This window comes from Seriola aureovittata, chromosome 17 (assembly GCF_021018895.1).
Source record: "Seriola aureovittata isolate HTS-2021-v1 ecotype China chromosome 17, ASM2101889v1, whole genome shotgun sequence".
In the NCBI taxonomy this organism is placed as follows: Eukaryota; Metazoa; Chordata; class Actinopteri; order Carangiformes; family Carangidae; genus Seriola; species Seriola aureovittata.
This window is the reverse complement of record NC_079380.1, coordinates 8,106,249-8,128,593: the sequence shown is the minus strand read 5'-3', so window position 1 is coordinate 8,128,593 and position 22,345 is coordinate 8,106,249. Positions and strand designations below refer to the sequence as shown.

General features: G+C 40.6%; 2 protein-coding genes across 2 annotated transcripts; both read left to right on the top strand.

The window, feature by feature from the left end:
- Positions 1-1,012: 1,012 nt before the first annotated feature.
- On the top strand, positions 1,013-13,174 carry grna (granulin a). The gene is made up of 16 exons (XM_056402019.1): positions 1,013-1,290; positions 1,935-2,075; positions 2,747-2,884; positions 2,985-3,113; positions 3,913-3,994; positions 5,586-5,692; positions 5,900-6,053; positions 6,173-6,304; positions 7,546-7,643; positions 7,743-7,979; positions 8,078-8,314; positions 8,430-8,666; positions 9,123-9,515; positions 10,522-10,758; positions 11,001-11,258; positions 12,247-13,174. Exons 2-16 carry the CDS (start codon positions 1,935-1,937, stop codon positions 12,388-12,390), a joined length of 2,724 nt encoding a protein of 907 aa, XP_056257994.1. The 5' UTR covers positions 1,013-1,290; the 3' UTR covers positions 12,391-13,174.
- Positions 13,175-14,900: 1,726 nt separating this feature from the next.
- Positions 14,901-21,708, top strand: rundc1 (RUN domain containing 1). The gene is made up of 5 exons (XM_056402460.1): positions 14,901-15,440; positions 17,056-17,214; positions 18,183-18,381; positions 18,489-18,584; positions 19,141-21,708. Exons 1-5 carry the CDS (start codon positions 15,048-15,050, stop codon positions 20,001-20,003), a joined length of 1,710 nt encoding a protein of 569 aa, XP_056258435.1. The 5' UTR covers positions 14,901-15,047; the 3' UTR covers positions 20,004-21,708.
- Positions 21,709-22,345: the final 637 nt, after the last annotated feature.

Below are 22,345 nucleotides of genomic sequence, written 5' to 3'. Positions count from 1 at the left end.
AATCCTACCAGGACTGGTTTGATGTGGTCTGGATGGAAGGGAAAAAAGGGAAATTGTGTGTTTTTACAAATAAAATAAACGTTTTTACAAGTTTCACATCTGAAACTATTAAACTGTCATTACACCCTCTCTATTAATCTAGTCCATAATTGACAAGCCTAGTTTAGAGTTTTTTCATACAGACCTGGTGTGATGTGGTATGAGTGGAAAACAGAAAAACAGTGAAATCTCTTTTTTTGTGTGTTTTTGCTGAGAGAATAAGTTTCACAAACCTGAAACATTGTTTTTTTTTGTTTTTTTTTAAACTGTCTTTACATCCTCACTGTTAATATATTCCAGATCTGACAGGTCTCAGAGGGGTGTTTTTTACCTGATCTGATGCGGTCAAGGGGAGAAAAAAGAATGAAATTGCCCTTTTTACATGTTTTCACGTATAGAATAAAGGTTTCATAAATATGAAAATCAGTCTTTGACTTCTTTGCGATCAGGTCTTGATCTAGACCTGATGTGATCTGGTCTAGAAAGGAAGAAAAACACTGAAACTGCCTTTTTTTTTTTTCTTTGCACAAATAGAATAAGTTTCACAAATTTGAAATTGCGTTTTAAACTGTCTTTACACACTTCCTGTTAATCTAGTCCAGATTTTCAGAAGTACAGTGGTTTTTGACATAGACCTGGTCTGATGTGGTCTGGATGTGAGAAAGCACTGAACCTGCCCTCATATTTTCACAGGTTTTCACAAATATGAAACCCTGTTGTCAACAGTTACCGGAGTCGCCTTGTTAATCAAGTCCAGGTTGATAAGTACACATGTAGACTCTAAACAGCGTGAAGGCTTTAACCAGGACCCCTAACACCGTTTAACAGCAATGCATTGGCTTAAGTTGCCCTTAACTTTCCCCTTAACGTCGAATCGGAATCTAACTTCAGCGTCAGCAACACTGTGGTGCACTGCAGCTGTTGCGTGTAAACATGTTTGTCCGTCGGTGAACTGCAGCCTTTACAACGAAGTATACGAACAAACAGGATAAGTTTCACTAAACCTTATCAGTCTTATACATTTAAAAAAATATATATATCGGATTGAGTAGATGAGACCAGGAGAGGCGCTGCGAGGTGTTTAGGGAAATTGTGAACCACCTCCCTTTTCTCTCTCTCTCTCTCTCTCTCTCTCTCTCTCTTTGGGGGCGTGTTCAACACAGTGCATGTCTATATCATTTGTGTTACTTTGTGGTGAGACATTTGTGAAACACCTGACTGTGCACAACAGCGCTCCAATCTTTTAACAAGGTAAGAGCAAAATAAACCACTTCTTTTGGCCTGGAGAATCTGATATTATACTTTCTGTGAGTGAATTGCAAAGAAGGTGATTCACATTTAAACTACTTTACGCTTGAGATTGCTTAGATCAATTTTTTTAAATCTTTAAATGGGTTGCAGACTGTCATCCTCTTTTGTAAAATGTCCAGTTTATTCATTTTTTAGATCAAACGCGTTTCCTTGTACACAAGGTAACGAAACTGAAAGTGAGTTGATTCATTTCATCCATATCCCTACCTTGTCTGACTTGCTTAATCATTGCGAATTAAAGAAAAAGGAACAAACCTCTAATGTCTTAAAGAGTTCAGGAAATAAACGAAATTCTCTGACTTTTAGTGTGTTTCAGTTCCAGTAAATTATAAAAAAAAGACGTTTTAATCATCAGATAGGCAATATTAGGTTTTACGGACATATGGGCATGTACAATGATGTGAGCGTGCTTATTATACTCTCTGTGACACCAGTGTCTGCAGCATTCAATGCAAAAACACTATTTCTGATGTTGAGTGAAGAGGGGGATTCCACATGCACATTTTCACTTTCCTCTTTCCTTTTATTGATGCACTGTGTGTGTGTGTGTGTGTGGGTGTGTGTGTGTTTCCCCCTGTGAGCAGATGCAGAAGTGGGTTGTGGTCAGTTGGGTTCTCCTGGCCCTGGTTGCTGCTGAAGAGTGTCCAGATGGAGGGAGATGTGGAGAAGGTCAAACCTGCTGCAACGACCCGGCAGACGGCTATGAGTGCTGCCCGTTTGATCAGGTAGATTGTTGTATCACCTGATATCATTTGAGCAGGACACTTCTGCCAAGCACTGAATTTGAGTAAACACAACAGTTCCTCTTTTGTAGAAACACTACTTTTTGGATTGTGTGAATACATTTATGTTGTTAATCATTTAGCAGAAATATTCCCAAGTGAAGATGCCATGTATTTTAGTGATGGGTGTACTTTGTGCATCATTTTTTTGCACAGTTCTATTTAACCTAATCCATATTTAGTGTCTAAGTTAAAAAGTTACACTGACACAATTTCAAAGGAAATAGCATATTAAATATGCATTAACAACAAAACACAACTAAAAATCAAACGGGCAGCTACAAAGCTAAAGCAACAGCACCAAATCCAGTTAAAGCCACCAGCCTGAAAACTTTAAACCCTGGTTTTCTCACAATTGAGCTAACCTTGTAAAGAGATAACATAGTCGAGGCACTTTGGCTTCAGTAATATACTTTGACCCTCTTGTACATCATATAGTTAAATGTATACATGAGATAACCATTCCTATATACTCTAAAATTAAAAGAATTAAGACTGTACACTGGTACTATTCATCCTCAGGGGTGTTTTACTACTTTATGAGCCAGATAAAAGCCGATAGGAATTTTAGAACTTTGGTAGTCAAAGTGTTTCTACTACTGCTGTCTCCACAGGCCGAGTGCTGTTCGGATCACACCCATTGCTGTCCTGCCGACACAATCTGCGATGCAGCCAAATCCAGCTGTGTGAACGCTACTCTGTCCATCCCCTGGGCGGAAAGAGCTTCTGCTGCTCAACCTAGACTCTCCAAAGTAAGATTAACAGACAGATGAAACACTAGATCACAATTTGACATATTTAAAGTGAATACCCTCAGTAAGGCTGTCCCTCTTCCCCACCCTGCCACTGCAGTCCTTCAGGATGATCAAGGCGTACATGGGGGAGGATGATGACAACATCTGTCCTGATCAATCACGGTGCCCACCTGAGTTTTCCTGTCTGAAGGCCTTGACAAAGTTTGGCTGCTGTCCCCTAGCTCAGGTACTCAAACGTTGTCCAACAGAAAACATGCAACCTGTAGCATGTTCAATTATCAGTATGACATTTTGAAATAATGTTGATACTTCAGCAGAAGTATTGAGGGAAAAAACGACAATAACTGCAAAGATTGTGTTGATGAATGTAATTTTTCTGGGGGGGGTGGAGGGGGGGTTTCTTTCAAAATAATTACTAAAGGTCTTTCAAGTGACAAACTGGAGAAACAGAAAAGAAAAATAGATGTAAAAACAGGAAAATATAGATCAAACCCAAGTCTATGATGGAGTCCACTGGTAGAGTAATACTGGTTGTGGTATTAGTGGTGTTAGTGCTTACTGTATGTTATGAAAAACTGTTTGCTTTTCAAAAACGCAGTTCCTTCCTGTCACAAACAAAACCTTTGGCTCTTTGATCTACTAGCTAAGATGTTTGACTTTACAGAAGACAATACATATGTTGGAAATGATTTCTGTCATTGTGTGAAATTTAACATAGAAGCTGTAGCTCTGTTTGCACTGAAAGAACAGGCAGCAGTTTCCTGCTTTTAGTTGTAAAGTTATCTGCTTGATTGTTTTACAGCAGCAATATACAATGCAGCACAGAGACAGGTTAAGGCAGACTTCACATTTCTAATTGCCAATTTTGGAGTTTGAAACCCTGATTCTAAATTCCCTGGTCTTAAAACTATTCATTAATGAATTATAGAGTAAAACTGATTTCAGGAGGGAGTGCAAAAGTCATTCTATTCAGTTTGTATTGTATTTGTGAAGTGAAGTGTTCTTGATTTCCTGACCACTGACAGGGAGTCCCCTGCTCTGATGGCAAACACTGCTGTCCAGAGAGCCATCAGTGCAGTGCAGACAGCCGGTCCTGCATCAGACAAGGTGAATCTCTTCTACTTACAACCACAACATATTACTCGACAGACTGGAAAGCGGTCTGAGACTTTCTGTCATAGGGTGAACTGTATGTGAGTCATATCCTTTGCATTTTTTAATCGCACACCACATTTAACAGACACCTGTCAGCTCTGCTAACATGATACATAGTCCTGTGAGAAACAGCAGCTACTAGCAGTGATAATGCTAAATGATAACTCCAAGTTATATCCACAGGTAGAAAGAAATCAACCGACAGCAGGAGTTAAAGTTAAAAGCAAAATGTTGGCTTTCAAAACTAATGTTGTCATGCTGTTTGTTGCTGTTATTATATTCGTACCATTAGCATGTAGGAAAACCCTGCTCTTTCCTCATCATGTAGAAGACACTGGACAAATGCCAGATTTGCTATATTAATACAAAAACTCATATTAGAGATGACTGCGAGCTTCACTCGTGACAAACTGTCAATGCGAGATTTAATCAGTATTACTGATCAGCCACACGGGATCGTGAAAACAGACTTTGAATAGCAACGTGACACATTTTCGATCCAAAGTTCCTCTATCGGCTGTCACAGATTCCCAAACTGAAGCTATAAACCCATATCAAACACAGAGTCTCAGCAATATTTATTAACCAGCCAAAAACACACAGTCACAGTGTGAGCTTCCTGACCTTAAAGCTGGAGTCTATTCCTTCAGTTTCAGTGTAAAACCATCCACAGCCTTCATAAAATCCAGAGTTCTGACCTCTCTCTCTCTGATCACTGGTGCTAATAGCTAATTCTCATCTCTGAGCTAACAGGCAGGTTTCCTTCTTGAGGTCCTCCTCTTACTTTTGCAATTTGTTCAACTTTTCACGTTGATCTTCTCATAAGCTCTCTGTCAATTTGGGCCGTTTTCTGCCTCCGGTCTGTGTACACGTATCAGTGATGAAGCTGAAGCTGGCTCAGAAACCCTTCTATATATATCAAGAATAAAAGGACTGACGTCTGAGCAGGGTTTAGAAAAAGTTGCCCATTTCAGTTGCTCGACTACTGTATTGGGGGTCTTCGCAGGTCTCTCTAAAACGTATATACAGCTGAAGCTCAGGGTTTGAATTTGAGTTCTGTTTTTTGTTGCCCTCATTGTACTCACACACAGTTCAGGAAACAATTGTCGAAAGATAGACAAAAACAGCCATAAAGCATGTGACAGTCCTCGCTAAGACCAGAAAGACCAAAAAGTGGATAACATCAGTTCAGTTCTCAAAATGCTGCACTGGCTTCCTGAGAACTGATTTCAAAATAACGTGAAAGCAATATTATAATAGTCTTTTTTTTAATTAATCTCCAGTCAGTCAATGTCTATGTTTTCATTTCTGTGTTTGTGTCCAGTGCTTCACCAGAATATCCACCACATTACTGTTATGAAACATCCAGTGTCCTGGGACAGGTCTGCTTACTGTTCCCAGAGTCACAACTAAAGCAGCCTTTCTGCACAACATATTTTTTATGTTTCCATGTGTTTCTAAGGGGTTTACTTTCATCTCCAGGTCCCTAAAGTTATTTCACACTATTTTAAAAGTTTCGGATGTTCCTGTTGTGTTGCTGCAGAGCTTGTGACTACGGTTCTGTGCAGTGATGGAGTGTCAGAGTGTCCAGATCAAACCACCTGCTGTGAAAACCCAGATGGCAATTGGGGATGCTGCCCCATACCAAAGGTGCGAAATAATCTTTCCTTTATGGGCATTCACATTGTGACAGCTTTAAACTACTATTGTTCCTCCATAGCATGAGTGAGATCATGAATGAGTAAAAAGTCAAATGATGGATTTGCATGTGCTGCCATGACCAGTTATCGTGACTTTATGGTGTCTTATCGAAGGTTTGAAGGTGATACTCCATGTGTGTCTTAATTGTCTGAACAGGCCGTGTGCTGCGAGGACAAGCTGCACTGCTGCCCTGAAGAGAGCACATGTGATGTGGAGCACTCCAAATGCATTTCCTTATCCACAAAGAAAGAGATGCCAATGTGGGCCAAACTGCCTGCCAGGATCAGAGCAGAGTGGGAGAACAAGAAAGGTCAGATTAGTTTGTGAAAAAAAAAAAAAGCCAACTTACTTCCTCATTCTAATGAGTCAGTGTCTAAATCTGTGTGTGTGTGTTCACGCAGCTTCATCTGTGCACGTTTCCACTTTCAGAAGCTGAACCAGTGACTGCAGAGACAGTTAATGATGGTGTAACAGAAAAAGCCCCAGAAGTCACCACAGCGAATACAATTCCCCCGACAGAGCAAGAAGTAACTGTGTCATCTGTCACTAAGGGAGCTGGAGGTGAGGTTTCAGGCATCTAATTATCCAGCTCCTTCTACAAAAAGTAGAAGAGTTTCACGGATATATCAAAAAATGTACATAATGAGGCCAGATGCGTATGTTTTCATCCACCTCAAAAGTACAAATTCACCAATAGATATTTTGGTTTAATGACATTAATACTGGCGGGATGTAGGTGTGTCAGTGAGTGCATGGCTTACTGGCACAGCTAAATGTTAATGTTATAAGTTACAGCATTTCCTACTTTGAAAAGACAAAATTCTGCAGAAAATTTATCAAAGCTAAAATTAAGTTCAGTTCTTACAGCATTCAGTTTGTATGATAGTAATATTGTACCATTACCACTGACTGCTTAGCATCAGTATTTGTCTCAGTAATGTATCATATTTTGATAATCTGACGCAAAAACAACTTTTTAAAAGTTTGTCCAGATTGCATTTCTTCCTATCAACATGCTACAATGCTGACAGACTTAGTTTTAACATTTAATGTAAGATTATTATTATTATTATGTAAGATTGTATTTAGTTTTTCCCGCTAGAACACATTGTGTGTGTCCTTAAGTTCTGAGAGGTGCATTGAGTGCATTTTCTTCCCCACAAAGTATTGTGTTTACAAAGTCGCGTTTTTATAATATTTTAAAGGATAAAGCTTCTGGCGATTTATTTATTATTTTGATATTGTCAAAAAAAAAAAACATGAAAACCTCAAAACAACAAATGTTTCCTAGACAAGTATTGTCTGTGTATCCAAAACCTGATTTAGCTTATTACACTGTTTCACGTATCTCCATTGTTTTCCAGTGAGCCACTCTGTTGCAATGGGTGACATGTCTCACAAAATTAAAAAATGCAGACTTATAACGACGACCACCTTCACAGTATCTGTGCAGTGAGCTCTGCCTCACAGGAACTACACTTGACTGTAAGAGTTAGTCTGTGGAGCTGTTTATAGATGAACTACTGTTCAGGTTTTGCATACAAAGACAGCACTTGTTAGGAGGATACATTCCTTGTTGTTTTGGTCTCTTCATGAGAATTGTTGACAATAAGAAAAATGAAGAAAATCACCAGCCTCATCCTTTTAATACTGCTTTGTTTACATGCACATTTGCTAGCTACTTTTTGCTGCAATTCTTGCTAGCTTCAGCCAACTGAGGCTTTTGTTGTTCATTTTCTTTGAGTGAACATGAGGGCAAATTTCAGATAAGCAGGAAACAGGTTTGGATTTTTTTTTTTCAGGTAATGTTATCCCCTGCAATGACACAGTAGGCTGTGCGGATGAAACCACATGCTGTAAAACCAAAGACGGTGGCTGGGCTTGCTGTCCCCTACCAGAGGTACAACAAAAGTCCCTATTTAAATGTATAAAACTTTGATGTGAAAGGGGTTACAGATGCATTCATGATTTTCCCTCTGTCTGATGGTTTCATCCCCAGGCTGTTTGTTGTGACGATCTTGTACACTGCTGCCCAAAAGGTAAGAAATGTAACATGGCTGCCCAGACCTGTGAGGATGACACATGCTCTGTGCCCTGGGTCAAGAAGATGCCCACCATCCCCAAACAGGGCGCACAGTCGAAGGATGTTATATGTGACTCTACCACCAGCTGTGAAGATGGAACCACATGCTGTAAAACCAAAGAGGGGGGCTGGGCCTGCTGTCCTTTTCCAGAGGTACAATTACTTCTGTCATTTTTCTTAAAAAGTCCCTCCTGAAACGTATAAAACTTTGCATCAACGGTTTTCTGTCTGTTCGATCATATCATCCCCAGGCTGTGTGTTGTGAGGATTTTTTACACTGCTGCCCAAAAGGTAAAACATGCAACCTGGCTGCCCAGACGTGTGATGGCCACGCAAGCTCTATGCCGTGGGTTGAGAAGGTACCTGCGATCCCCAAACAGGGCGTACAGTCGAAGGATGTTATATGTGACTCTACCACCAGCTGTGAAGATGGAACCACATGCTGTAAAACCAAAGAGGGGGGCTGGGCCTGCTGTCCTCTACCAGAGGTGCAATTATAGCTGTCATTTTTCTTTAAACTCCCTCCTGAAATGTATAAAACTTTGTTCTAAGAGGTATTGCAGATGCATTAATGATTTTCTGTATCTTTGATCTTCTTCCTAGGCTGTCTGTTGTGAGGATTTTATACACTGCTGCCCAAAGGGTAAGACGTGCAACCTGGCTGCCCAGACGTGTGATGGCGACACAAGCTCCATGCCGTGGGTTGAGAAGGTGCCTGCGATCCCAAAACAAGGCGTACAGGTGGGGGAGGTTGCATGTGACTCCACCGCCAGCTGTCCAGATGGAACCACATGCTGTAAAAACAAAGAGGGTCTCTGGGCCTGCTGTCCTCTACCTGAGGTAAACACACATGTACACGATGATTTATAACCACTTTTTAAAGCATCAGTTTTTAGAGTGCATTTCCCAAAATAACTTGCCAATTTCCATTTAAATAAAGTTCTGCTCTTTATTCAGCTGTTGGAAATGTGAAAAACTTTTTCTAATGATTGTCTCCTTGAAACACCTACTAGACAAATAGAAAATATGGAGTGAATCTAAGTTGAAAGGGGCCAGTGTTTGAGAACCACTGCTCCAGACTCTGTGTATTTAGAACAACAACAATAATGTAGCACATGAAAATAAGTTATATATAAGTTATATCATATATTTGACCTCTTTTCTATTCTGTACAACATTTCACCCGAGCATTGTCCCTCTCCTTAGCTCAGATTTTGTCTGCATTTCTCTTCCAAATTCATACATCCAACTGTCACTTAGTGTGTTGTCTTAAAGTGTTGTCATTGTGTATAAAAGGCAGTCTGCTGTGACGACCATGAAACCTGCTGTCCTCACGGCACCACCTGTGACCTGACCACCGGCAGCTGTCTGGGCCCATCAGGCTCAACACCCTTGAAACAGAAGACTCCTGCATTCACCACGCCGGCTCTCACCACAGTGGCCCCTACAACCGAAAGTCAGGTATCAACCACAATGCAAACGGAGGAGGAGGAGGAGGAGGAGCCTAAGGAGGAGCCTGAGGAGGAGCCTAAGGAGGAGCCTGAGGAGGTCAAGGCGACTCAAACACCGAAGACAGAGGAGGAGAATATGGGCACGATTCAGTGCGACGCCCACACCAGCTGCCCTCAGTACACCACCTGCTGCTTCATGGCCTCGTCTCAAAAGTGGGGCTGTTGCCCGCTGCCAGAGGTGAGCCAAGTATTTTCACATCAGCAGTGACTGAGATAAAGGTGTCATCTTCCAGCTGCATATTTTGTCTAAACAACAGCTAAAAAATCCAATGTGATTGGTTACCTCTCCCAACGAAGTTATGTTTTCACCTGTGTCCGTTTCTTTGTGCACTGAACTGATTTGCACCAAACTTGGTGGAGAGATGGGGCATGAGCCAGGGAAGGACCCATTACCCTGGGGGCAGATCTGGATCATTTACTATGAATTTGAATTTTTTTCTTTGAATAGTGGTTTGACATTGGCCTTGAAAGAGGTCTGTGCTCTCTGACTGCGGTTCCCTTCCCACACGACAAACCTGCGCACACTTTCGAATGTTCAGCCGGAGGGGACGGTACTAGAAATACCAGAATGGCATGTGCCATCAATGTTATCCTTATATGGCATGAGGATGTACTTCCTTTTCTGCGGTGGAATCATCTGACCTTTCAGTTACCGTTTCACTTTTATTGACATCACCCCATTATGTTTTTAAAATACAACATATCAGATTTTGTCAAAGATAGAACGATAAGTCCTAAACTCATGTCCATCGTTGTCCCTGGTTTTATCACAGTCCATCAACCTTTCTACAGGAGTTCATTGTCTCCGACATGAAGAAATATCACCAAATAATCACCAACCGTAGACAGTTGAGTGTAAAGAACAAACAGTCAACTTCTAACATCAGTCAAAAAGCTGAAAGTAAATAAAAGGTTTGACAGTGACAGCATGTTAAGATCATTCTCCTCAGGAACTCTGTCTAGCAGACATTGTTTTGCCTATTACTTAAAGCTGGAATTGTTTTGTATTGTGTTACCTACAGGCCACTCTAACTAAATATTACAGGTTTACTTGAGGAGATGTGTTATTGCAGCAATCGTGTTGCTCATGTCTTAAGTTTATTCATTTCACTGCAGATGAAAGAAGAACTGGAAATCAAGATCTATGATGTGAAAGTAGCACTTCCTCTCTCACTTCTCTCTAGGCTGTGTGCTGCGCTGATGGGAACCACTGTTGCCCCACCCACTACAAGTGCAATGAGCACCAGACCTCCTGCGTCAAAGGAGAAGTGGTGATCCCATGGTACACCAAGCTTCCAGCCACCACCAACGTTCAGGCTGATCCCAGCGCTGTGAAGTGCGAAGGTCTGACTCAGTGTCCAGAGCACACCACCTGCTGCCGGCTCTTCACAGGAGAGTGGGGCTGCTGCCCACTGCAAAATGTGAGCACTCAGTGTCTGTGTGTGTGTGTGTGTGTGTGTGTGTGTGTGTGTGTGTGTGTGTGTGTGTGTGTGTGTGTGTGTGTGTGTGTGTGTGTGTGTACAGAGAGATTAGTAGGAGAAGGGCAGCTACTTTGACATGAAAATATAAAAGACACTATCAGTATACATTAGCATTGTCAGGTTTTGCTTATGTAAAATAATGGATGTAATTTACGCTCACCTTCTGCATGCTGTGTCTGCAGGCTGTGTGCTGCCCAGATATGGAGCACTGCTGCCCAGAGGGCTACACCTGTAACATCGCCTCTAACTCCTGCCAGAAGGTCATCATGCTGCAGCTGGAGACCATCCCACTTACACAGGTGTATCTGCCTGAGCACCGGCCCCAGCCCAGGCCCTTAAAGCACAGCGACGTCAAGTGTGATGAGCAGACCAGCTGCAAAGATGGAGAGACCTGCTGCAAGACATCCGCCACTACATGGGGCTGCTGTCCTTCTCCTAATGTATGAGTTACAGTAATATCTTCCATCCTGCTGCACTTAAACAATCAGGCAGAGCTAATACTATTGAGGACAGTCTTAAGGAAGCAATCTAAGTCCCTTTGTAAAGCAGAAATTGCAAACATTTTTGGTTTGTCTTACATTGTATCACATTGAATATTTTAGATTTTTGACTTTTGTTCAGACAAAACAAGACATTTAACAATGTCATTTTTTTTCGTAGTTTTCTTATGTTTTATAGATCGAGTGATTAGTTGCTTAAGTAAGAAAATAATCTGCAGATTCATCTGCAATGAAAATGATCGTTAGTTGCAGCCGTAAACACAAAGTTCTTTTCATAAAAGCAAAGAATCGTGACATCGCTAATAAAACAAAGATAAATACAAACTAAGGTAAGATAAAATCTAACTTTATTTTGCAGATAGAATTTTTACATACAAATCATCTTATAGAAAATAATATATTTCTCTAGAGTTTTCTAGAATTACCCAACAACGCCTCAACCAGCTGCATCATTAGTATGCTGCTTTTATGTTAAGGCACCAGTGTTAGTAATATGATCAGTCTTCAATGGAAATGAATAGCAGAGAAATTGATTAAGTTGTTCATATGTTCAAATCCTATACATACTGTAGGAACTTTAATATTGAGGTACCGAATCACAAATTTTGTGATATTTAGGTTTTTAGCTCCACGTTGACCAACTACAACAATAAAATGCTGCTTACATGTTAATGCATCATTTAATAGTCCAGTAGTGTAACGTTATGATTTAACACTCTGAGAGGAGCCATAATGAGTACTTTTGATACTTTAAATACATCTTGGTGCTTATAGTCCTGCTTAAGAAAAATAAAAGGCAGTTTTTTACTCGTAGTAGAGTATTTTTATATCATCATATTGCAACTTATACTCAACTGAAGCCCTTGATTATTTCCTCCACCAGCAGCTGACAGTGTTGCATACCTCCCTCCCTCTGTCCTCTCCGCAGGCGGTGTGCTGCAGCGACATGATGCACTGCTGTCCCACCGGCTACACCTGCACTGAAGCTGGCGCCTGCATCCAGAACACCAAGCTTCACTGGTACAACTGGCACGAGTTCTTCGCCAACAAAAAGAGAGCTCTGATTGTCTGACAAACATCACCCCTGCACTGTCATTCGATTCTGCATGCCTTGCACTAATGGAAAATAATGTAAAGGGATTTATGATCATTTTTAAATGTGTTGTTCTTTGAGGACAGTGGGTAAATGGTGAGGGGGAAATTGAATTGGACTTCGGGTTATGAGGTTCTGTGATCTTGGAGTTGCGAGTTTCTATCTACAAGCCTCCGTATCATGTCTGACATATACTGTTCACAGGTTCACAACTCATTTTAAAAACAAGATAGATCCTTGTTATTCCAAGCTCACAGTTTGCTATTTGAAACTTTACTCAGCTGTAAAAAAGAATCAACTGAAACACTCCAAAGGAAATGTGATTTTGTTCAAAGATCACACTCATCTATTCTGTTACTGTACGTTCTGCGCTAAGCTGCCTTTTGTGGCAAAATCCACTCCTTCATCAATAATCAGTTTTGGGCATAATTTAATGAAGCACCTTTTATGATCTTGAAAGGTACAGATATGAACTGCTGTGTGGTTCCACCTTGTGATGAGGGAAGTTGCAGTTTTGTTTTTTCCTGCTCAGTCTGACATTTTCACACATTCATAAATGTGCGACACTTGGTTTATCTGAGTGTTCGATCACTTTGTGAAAAGTGTTTTAATTTTGTGCATTCTGTGGTAATTTGAGTTTCAGCACACACCATGATGCAGACATGGAGATATAATTGCTTTGCACAGCTTAAAACCTCTTGAGGAGTCAGAGAGGTGTCTATATTTTCCATAAAACAAATAAACAAGATATGATGTTACAACATTACAACTTGTCAAATCATTCTTGGGAGTATTATAATAAGGTTTCTGTCAAAAGAACTGTCTTCATTAAACACTAGTTTAGAATCCTTCAATTTTTCCTCCTAATAATCTTCATTATTATATTTTATTCTTTTGTACCGAATAGCAATGTGTCTAGTCCTTTGTCAAACAAAGTTGTAAAAAGAAACAAAGACCAAAAAAGACACAAAATGACAAAAAGGAGACACAAAACTAGTGACTCCAAATCTAGTTTTAAGACCTTGACTGTTTCAGTTTATTGAGCTCATTTGTTGCTCTTTTGTGGACTGTTGGTTTCTGGGTGCCATGCCTGTTAAAAGAAATAAAACAGGTGAACTAGAATATGAATATGTATGTATATGATGACAAAATTATGTTAGCTGCCTGTTTTTCTTTATCCATGAAGCTTCTCTGCCGACATGGATTCCTTCTTTTCAGGCTGACGTTGTACTGTTTGAACTTTTTTTTACGTCACACTGTAGTTTATCATATGGGTTTACCCGGAGCCTCCCCTTTGTGAACAGTGTAAAGCACAGTAGAAGTAAAAATGAAAACTTCCGGTCACGCCATTCAAAATAAAAGCCTAAATTAGATTCTCGTGGCTGGCAATAGCCTACCGCAAAATTTGGTTTCGATTTGAAACCAGTCAGCCAATATCAATTCTGATATTGACATTTTCTATTGTTTAAAGCACCCAACTGTCCTGTAAGGAAGTGTTCCCAGGATGTGATCTAAGATGTGACGGATCCTTTTTTTTCTTTTGGCATCGTATCTATTGATGCTAGAATATGTTTAAAACAACACTTAGTATTGATTGAATAGTCTGGATACTTTGGGCATCAAGCCGCCCACCCTTTCTATTTGACTGTTAATTAAAATATATAATATAAAAAATATCCATTCAGCAAAGACAAAACAGAATTTAAAAAAAAATTAAATTAAAAAAATGAATTAAGAAATTAGAAAGCTAGGTATATACACTGTATATACTGTATATATAATTAAATCTCCCTCTCATCCCCATGTGGAGGGTGAAGTGTGTCTCTCTTAAGCTAAAGATAAGCTAAGATAAAAGATCTTTTTAGGAGCAGGATTTATAAGACTGCCTCGGGGTCAGATAAAAGAGATCTGTCTGAGGCTCTTGAACTACTTACTGGCACATCTGGTACTAAAAGATCATAAATGTAACAGGAAGAAAGGCCATAAATAGCCTTCACTAAGATCTTAAAATCAATTCTAAAACATACTGAAGCCAGAGTAGAGAAGCTAAAACTAGTTACACCATCATCCCTGGTCTTCTGTTTTTTCCCTGAAAAACATGTAAGCAATTCAATAAAACACAACTTTACAACAAATGAGCATTATATGAACTAAAACTATGAATGCCTAGATTTCCTATAGTGCCTTTACAATTTCTTTCTTTATTTCTAATCTACTTTTCATTATTATTATTGTTATTATTTTTTTTATTATTTGTTATTGTTGTTTTATAAACTAAAATAAATTATTTTGATTTAAATTAAAAACAACTTTGCAGTTAATCAAATTATTTATACCCATATGATATGGGGCTTCTGGGGCCCCTGAGGATTTGGGGGCCTATTCCTCGATTGGTAATTCAGCCTAGGTGAGACTTTTTATGCAATGGAGATGCTTTTATTTTGAAGACACGCGTGCTATACTTCCGGTGTTTTCCTGTCTCCGCTTTGACGTATGAATCATTCTTCCCAAGATGGCGATACACCTGTCTCTCCGGCGGTGATCCTTATTGTTGTCTGCGCAACAACCGAAAGTAAAACTTCTCCTAATAAACTGGCGGCATAGTTAAACAGCTGGAGTGAACTCCGTCGTCCAAAATGTCCACAGAGGAGCTGTCAGCCTCGGACAGCGAGGCTGTCCTCGCCGGCGCAGGGGAGCGATGGGCACCGGTGGGCGCTGTGGCCAGTCCCGAGGATGAGAGCGGCAACAGGAGCGCTGGCCAGCCGAGGCAGAGAGGCTCGTCCTCTGTACCGGAGGAGGAAATGGCCACCAAAATGAAGAAGCTGGAAGAGGAGCAGGACCTGCTGAACTCCTCTCTGCTCGCCCTCACCTCCCACTTTGCTCAGGTTCAGTTCCGACTAAAGCAGATAGTTCACGCCCAGAGCGAGGAGAAGGAGAGGATGCTGGCCGAGCTGGAGGAGTTCGCCTTCAGAGGCTGTCCGCATGTAGTGGGCTGCAGAGCTCAGGACGCAAAGCAGCTGGAGAATTCGGTGAGACTACCTCAATACATAACCTCCACACATTTCCCACACACTCAGTGTACATACCAGCGAAAGATGACAGGTGTCTAAATCAAATAACATGACATTATGGAATATCTTTGATTTAGTTATCCCTGGTTTAATATGTATATATAGATTTTTACCATGGACAGAATAAGAGAAGACACAGGCACAGGTATAGCCTACAAGACTCCACTTCCCTCCTATGTAGGACCCCCAGACCGAAAGAGACAAGAAATGACTACATGAGTTGTTCCTGTTTTTGGCCATTTTTTGCCCTTTTGTGTCTCTTTTTGGTCATTTTGCTGTCTAAAATTAAGTCACTTCATCCAAAAGCTGTGGTCCAGGGCCCGCCTGACCTCTTTGGCCCCTGCACCTGTGCCCAGTGGGCCCACTCCATGCTTATTACATATCTTTGTGTAGATTTAGGATTGTAGTGTAGTGTTTCCTTCCATGATCATCTGTAAGTGTCTGTCTTTGCTGAGCAGCTTGAAAGTGAGTCTCTTATTGTAACTGTCGATTTGCTGCTATTCCTTGAATTATGTGAAGCTAACTGCATATATTTGGGGTTTAGACTGTAAGGTGGATCATTTGTAAGTGTTACATAGGGATTCAGAACAGGGCCTTTTACATTTCTAAACCATTAATAATCAGTGATTTGAGGAAATACTTGTCATATTAATCAATAATTAAAGTAGTGGTTAGTTGCAGGTCTGGTCAGAAAAGATTAACACTCACGCATAAAAATCTGAAGTTAAAAACAGTGTTCAATAAACAGATATAGATGCACAGAAATACATATAGCCTCACACACGTTTGAGTCTGTGTTGTGTTAAACCTGGTCAGTTTATCTGAAATGAATCGCCTCAGTGGCTGTGAGGAACCAGAGTAAATCTGATTAAAGCGTGCTTGTTACGTCACACTCGAGGCTGCTGCGCCCACCTCTGTTTTGTTTCCAGGGATCCCTTATCTCTGGTGGAAAATGTTGCTTTCTGCCACAGGTGTGTGACTCACAACGCCTCAGGCTCAATGAAAATGCCTCTGGCAGACCACTATCTTTTTAATGAAGGCTTCTGTGTACACAGCAATGTTGAAGCAGCCTGCTTTGTTCCTGCGATTGTTTACTCTCGGCCTCTTTACATTTAGTCTTAACTGAAGTAAAGACTCGGCCTCTTGTGGTCATTGTTAGCATGTGATATGGCATAATTGCTAATCATATATCCCACCTAAAGGTCTTCTTATTTATTTCTCCCTTGTCACATGCTTGACTTTCAGGTGGATCTGGTGAGTATGACACCTGACGCATCTTTGAGATTTTGGTTTGTGTACTTTTGTGTAAATGTTGTGACGCACGTGATAAAAGGTGCAGCTTTCTATATGATAAACTGCTTCTTAACTGATAACTGCTTCTAGCTTTCAAAGTAAATATTAAATGTTTTTGCAAAGAATCGGCTCCCTCACAATCGTAAATATTGATAGTGCTAGTGGTAGCAAAAACCCCACATTGGTTGACATTTAGTACACGCTGTTTATTGTGTTACTGTGGCCATTTATCACTCTCTGTCTGTAGAAATTAAATCATTGTGTGTTCTTCTGCCGTCAGACTGAGAGGGAGAAGAGGGAGCGCCTGGAGGCTCAGAGGGAAAAACAGAAGGATCTCATTTTCCAGCTGAAGACACAGCTGGATGATCTGGAGCGCTTCGCCTATCAGGAGGGCAGCTACGACTCGCTACCGCAGTCTGTTGTCATGGAGAGACAGAAGGTGGGAATGTGGAATCGCAAAAGTATGATAATCGCCATTGGAAGACGTATTGATGTTTATTCAGTAACTGTTTGGTGTCTGAGAATAAATAATGATTACAACATCCCAGATGAGAGAGCCAAACGATTGTAGTCTAAAAGCTTTTGTAAGATCCAAAGTGTCTGTTATGTTGAACACATAATGAGGTGTTTGCTTGTTTTAGATCAGGTGTAACAAGTCAAACATCTGTCCTCAAAATGCTTCAGGCTTTACAGTGTTTGTATATTCTTGTGTTTCTCTCTCTCTTTGTATTATTATTTCCTTCTTTATAAAAAGTGGTTGGAAAATCTTCTACATTGAGAACTTTGCTAATAAGAAATTAGCTTCTGAAAACAAAGCTGTTTGCACCCAACTCTTAAGTATAGGGAGATGGCGCTTCCTACAAGCACAGTAAAGCAGCTGTAATCAGTTAGTTTATAATAAATAATGCATCCAATGACAGTGACACGTAGTGATGAACCTTCAGCGAATTATCATCTGAATCTGCAGCTCGCCTTGGCTTCATGAAGCTTCAGAACTTCAGCTCATTCTTTAACTGTCTAGTCCATAAATTTACTGTTTTGTTTCACTCATCATGTTGTTGCCGTAACAGACATAAACAACTCTGAACCCACTGTACTCTACCTGCTCAGTAGCAAACAGCAGATACACACAGTTAGAGACCAGCAGATGAATATAGTGGAGCATTTAACAGCTAAAGAGCCAGATATTTCCCTCAGAAAGTAGTGGAGACCAAAAACAGAGCTAAAATAGAGTGAATATTGGACTTATATTCATCAGGTGACGGAAACATGACTCCAAATTAATGATCAGCGTTGCTCTGTAACTGCTGGATGTGTAAATAAGAAACTGTTTACTAACAAGTTTGACATATTTGCTTTAAATGTGTGATATATCCTACAAAACCTTTAACCCTTAATCTGTCTCAGGTCATCATTGACGAGTTGATCGAAAAGCTGGATGTGAACCTGAACGAAGACATTGGGAACTTGTCGCCGGAGGAGCTTAGACAGAGAGTCGACGCTGCCATTGCTCAGATAGTGAACCCAGCCAGAGTGAAGGAGCAGTTGGTGGAGCAGCTCAAAACCCAAATCAGGGACCTTGAGATGTTCATTAACTTCATCCAGGGTACACAAACCTTTATACAGCATGATTTCAGTGATTTGTTGGCATCTGTAAGTTGACATTTTTTTAAAATTATTTTAAAATGTAACATTTGCCTTTTCCTCCAAAAGATGAGGTGGGGAATCCTCTTTTGTCAGATGTTGGACACAGCCAGCAGCCACAAGCAGCAGGGACCAATGCCAGAACTCCAGGGGAGAAGAGGAAAGGTCAGTCAGTTCATATCAAACTCCAACTGCAAGTACAATGTAATGTACTGTAATGTACTGTAATGATCCCTTTTGATGGCTTACAGCATTGTGCATAAAGATTATTAGTCCATGCATTTCTGAGCCACATGTCAGGGCAGAAATACTCATTTGTCTGTAAATCTGCACATTCAAACTGCAGACACACAAAATTTCTGACCTGCCAGAAATCCCACCGATTGTCTGAGAGCCAGATCTGTGGTCATTCAGGCTGTTAATCAGTTGTTGTGAACCCTCTCCAACCGCACGTCAGATGACAGCTGATCTGGCAGAAATCCGGCCTGATTCTAAAATTAGTCTGGGCCAACCAGTTCAAGGCCAAAATCTGTATTAATCCAGACAGTGTCTGCTCGCCTGTAGGGTGTTATACCAATGACAAGAGCTTGTTTTTAAAGATTTATTTACTAGCAAGCTCTTAATAAACATTATATAAAAGGCCTGTTTACTTGAGATGGTGTTTAAAACCAGCAGCTAATGATGTGGTCCAACGTTAATATGTTCTGATGTCTCACTGCAGTGGATCCAGAACAGGCCCAGAAGATGCGAGAGACCGGCCTGCAGCTGATCCAGAAGGCCCTCGCCGTGCTGCAGATCTTTGCTGCGAGCCAGTTCGGCTGCGCGGCCGGCCATGTCCCCCAGAGCATGTGGCCTCAGGAGTCTGCAGGACAGGACTATGGGCCCCTGCTGCAGCGTCTGGAGGCAGCTGTAGAGAAGGTGCGAGTGCTGGGCTCACGCAGACAGCCCTCCCTCGAACATGTCGTCAACTACACCAGCAACTCGGCCCTGGGCCCCCGAGATGAGCTGACGTCGTCTGTGAGGAAGGAGCTGGCGATTGCTCTGAAAGACTTGTTGGCTCACGGCCTCTTCTCGCCCTCTCAGACCATGAGCCTAGTGCTGGCACCCATCTCCTGCCTGCTGCCTTACAGACCGGCCCCACAGACCATGCACCCATGGGAACTCTTTGTCAAATACTACCACTCCAAAAACGGGAAGGCCTTTGTGGAGTCACCAGCCCGCCAGCTTTCACAGTCCTTTAGCCTGCCTGTGGGGGGCGGCCCGGTGACCGTCACCCCTAAACAGTCTCTGCTGTGGGCCATCCACACTGTGCTGAAGGAGCACGGACGCTATAAGCGAGGACCAGACACAGAGTTCAAAGCGCTGGTGTGCATGGCTCTGAACGAGCAGCGGCTGGTGTCATGGCTCAATCTGCTGTGTAAGTCAGGGACTCTGATACACCCGCACTACCAGTCCTGGAGCTACATGGCCCAGACCGGCTTCGAAGGGGCCCTGCGCATTCTGGGCCGCATCAGCCACCTCAAATTCAACCTCCCAGTGGACCTGGCTGTTCGGCAGCTGAAGAACATTAAGGATGCTTTCTGAGGAGGCAACAAATCCATGAAACATAGAGAAACACCAGTCTAAAAAATCAAGTCTTTTATCAGCTAAACTACACAGCTCTTACCTGCATTCAGGACCAAAAGCATGTCTTTGTGCTTCAAGTAGGTAACCTCTTAAAAGTTGTTTACGCAGCCACCCATTTGAAGTGAAATCGACAGTACATGCATGGATGATTATGTTGATTGAGCTTCAGCCATGAGCAACCATCAATGGCATATCCCACTACGTTTAAGATGCCAAAATGACGAGAGGACAATGTCACTTGTACTGTAACCCTGCCTTAGAGGGGAGATTGAGATAGATACCTCATCTTTAGTAAAGCCTTCCTGACCATTACGACCTGTGCTCATCATACAGTATCATTCCCCTGTTTACGTGATAGTTTCCTGGCCTATGCATCAAAGAAAGAGGTTGGATTTGTACAGTAATCTGAACTGTAACGTGGTTGCAATCTAGGAAGAAAATGAATGAGCAGAGAAGAGCTTGTGATGTATTGGTCCTGGTGCTGCTCCATTCTTCTGTCATGGACTGAATTATTGAGGCAGTAAATCCCATGTAGCAGACTGGTTGATCGTGAAGCTAAACATCAGCACTCAGGTCAACTTGAAATGAAGAAAATCTTACAGTTTCCATCGGGGTGTGAAGTTAAAGTGTTGTGTAACGTTGCCTACAAATATGCAGTTATCAACTTACTTACATTGCTCTCAACTCCATTTTAAATTTTTAATCCTCTGAAGCTGTTATCAGTTGTTGCATGTTGCGTTCAGGTGTGTGAACAGCATTTAGACCCTGTATGAACTGCTGCTTTTCTCCTGTTCCAGGTGGAGTTAAAATCAAAATGAACTGACAGTGATATTATTTGACCACAATTTATGTCATGATGTAATGGCTTACATCCTGTATTTAATGCTGTATTTAAAAAGTTTACTTTTATGTCCAGTTTGTTTTTCAGAGAAATTAGATTTTATCTTCCTGAAACAGCTGAGTTGCACGAATCATGTCCTTAAAAAAACTGAATGTACAAACCATAGATGCTATTAAACTGAGGTTACTTTATACGTGCTGTATGTTTTCCTTCTGTTTATGGGAATGAAACTTCAGTGTTCCTGGGCCCACGTGTACATGTACGTATCAAACCATTGAGAGCAGGCGTGCTGATAAAAGCTCACTACATTTGTATTTCCTGAGATAAAAACCTGATTCCATGTTGGCGCACTCTGTGACTTGCGTGCATGTGCATACACATTTTATCTTGTTTATTTGTTTATTATTAACTTGTTCATATTATTATATGTTAATGGAAAATTTGTGTTCTGTTCTGCGCTATGTTTAGTACATATAATGCTGGATTTTGCTCACCTTTCCCATTTTTGTTGTGTTTTGTTAAACTGTTACATTGTGATTTATGTACAGAGACATTTATTTATTTATTTGATGGCATGTTTTAGCTCAACACTGAAGTTTGTGGAACATATCAGAACACTATGGTAGCTGCTGTACTGTAGCTGTAGATACACTGGATCATTTAAATTACGTTAAATTCTATTGATGTTATTTTTATTTAATCACTTTAATGAAAAATAATCTCTTTTGGAGATATGAATTGTGGTCTAATTTGTTTTTTTTGTTTTTTATCATGTTTAATGTATAATTACAGCTGTAAACACATTAAACATAAATGACCCACTGTGATGTTTATGTGTCTTCGTTATGTCCGTTTTTAAAAATCTATATTTTTTAATAGAATCCTTCAAAGAATATCTTAGCAGTCAAGTATATGATACAGCCAATAATTTAAATCAACAAAATGTTAAGTTAAGTAACAGTTTGAACGCCTTTGTTTTCTCTGTAATAATAATAATTATTATCATAATAACACATTAGCTGAAGCAGTATAATTAAGAACAGAACTAGTCTTGGTTTGTTTGCATTTGATAGGATGTTACACCACTTTCTATTTTTTGTCATGTATCAAACAAGAACAAATGTCTAAACATGGTCATCGCCAACAGCAGGATGTCTTGCAGCAGATTTTTATTTCCATTTCAGACATTTTTCTATTAATTAATCAGATTTGAATATTTCACACAAATAAAATTAACTATTAAAAAATGTAGTATACTGTATTTGTTGTCGCAGAATAATCATTGAATAAATGCTAAGGATTAAAAAAAACAATGATAATGTACAATATGGCAGATGAGGGATGAACCTATATCACTGATAATCTTTTTAATGTTATTATTATGATTCAGTCGATAATTTAAAGAAATAGATTCATAAAAATAAAGAATATATATGTTTCCGGAAGTGACGTACTTGAT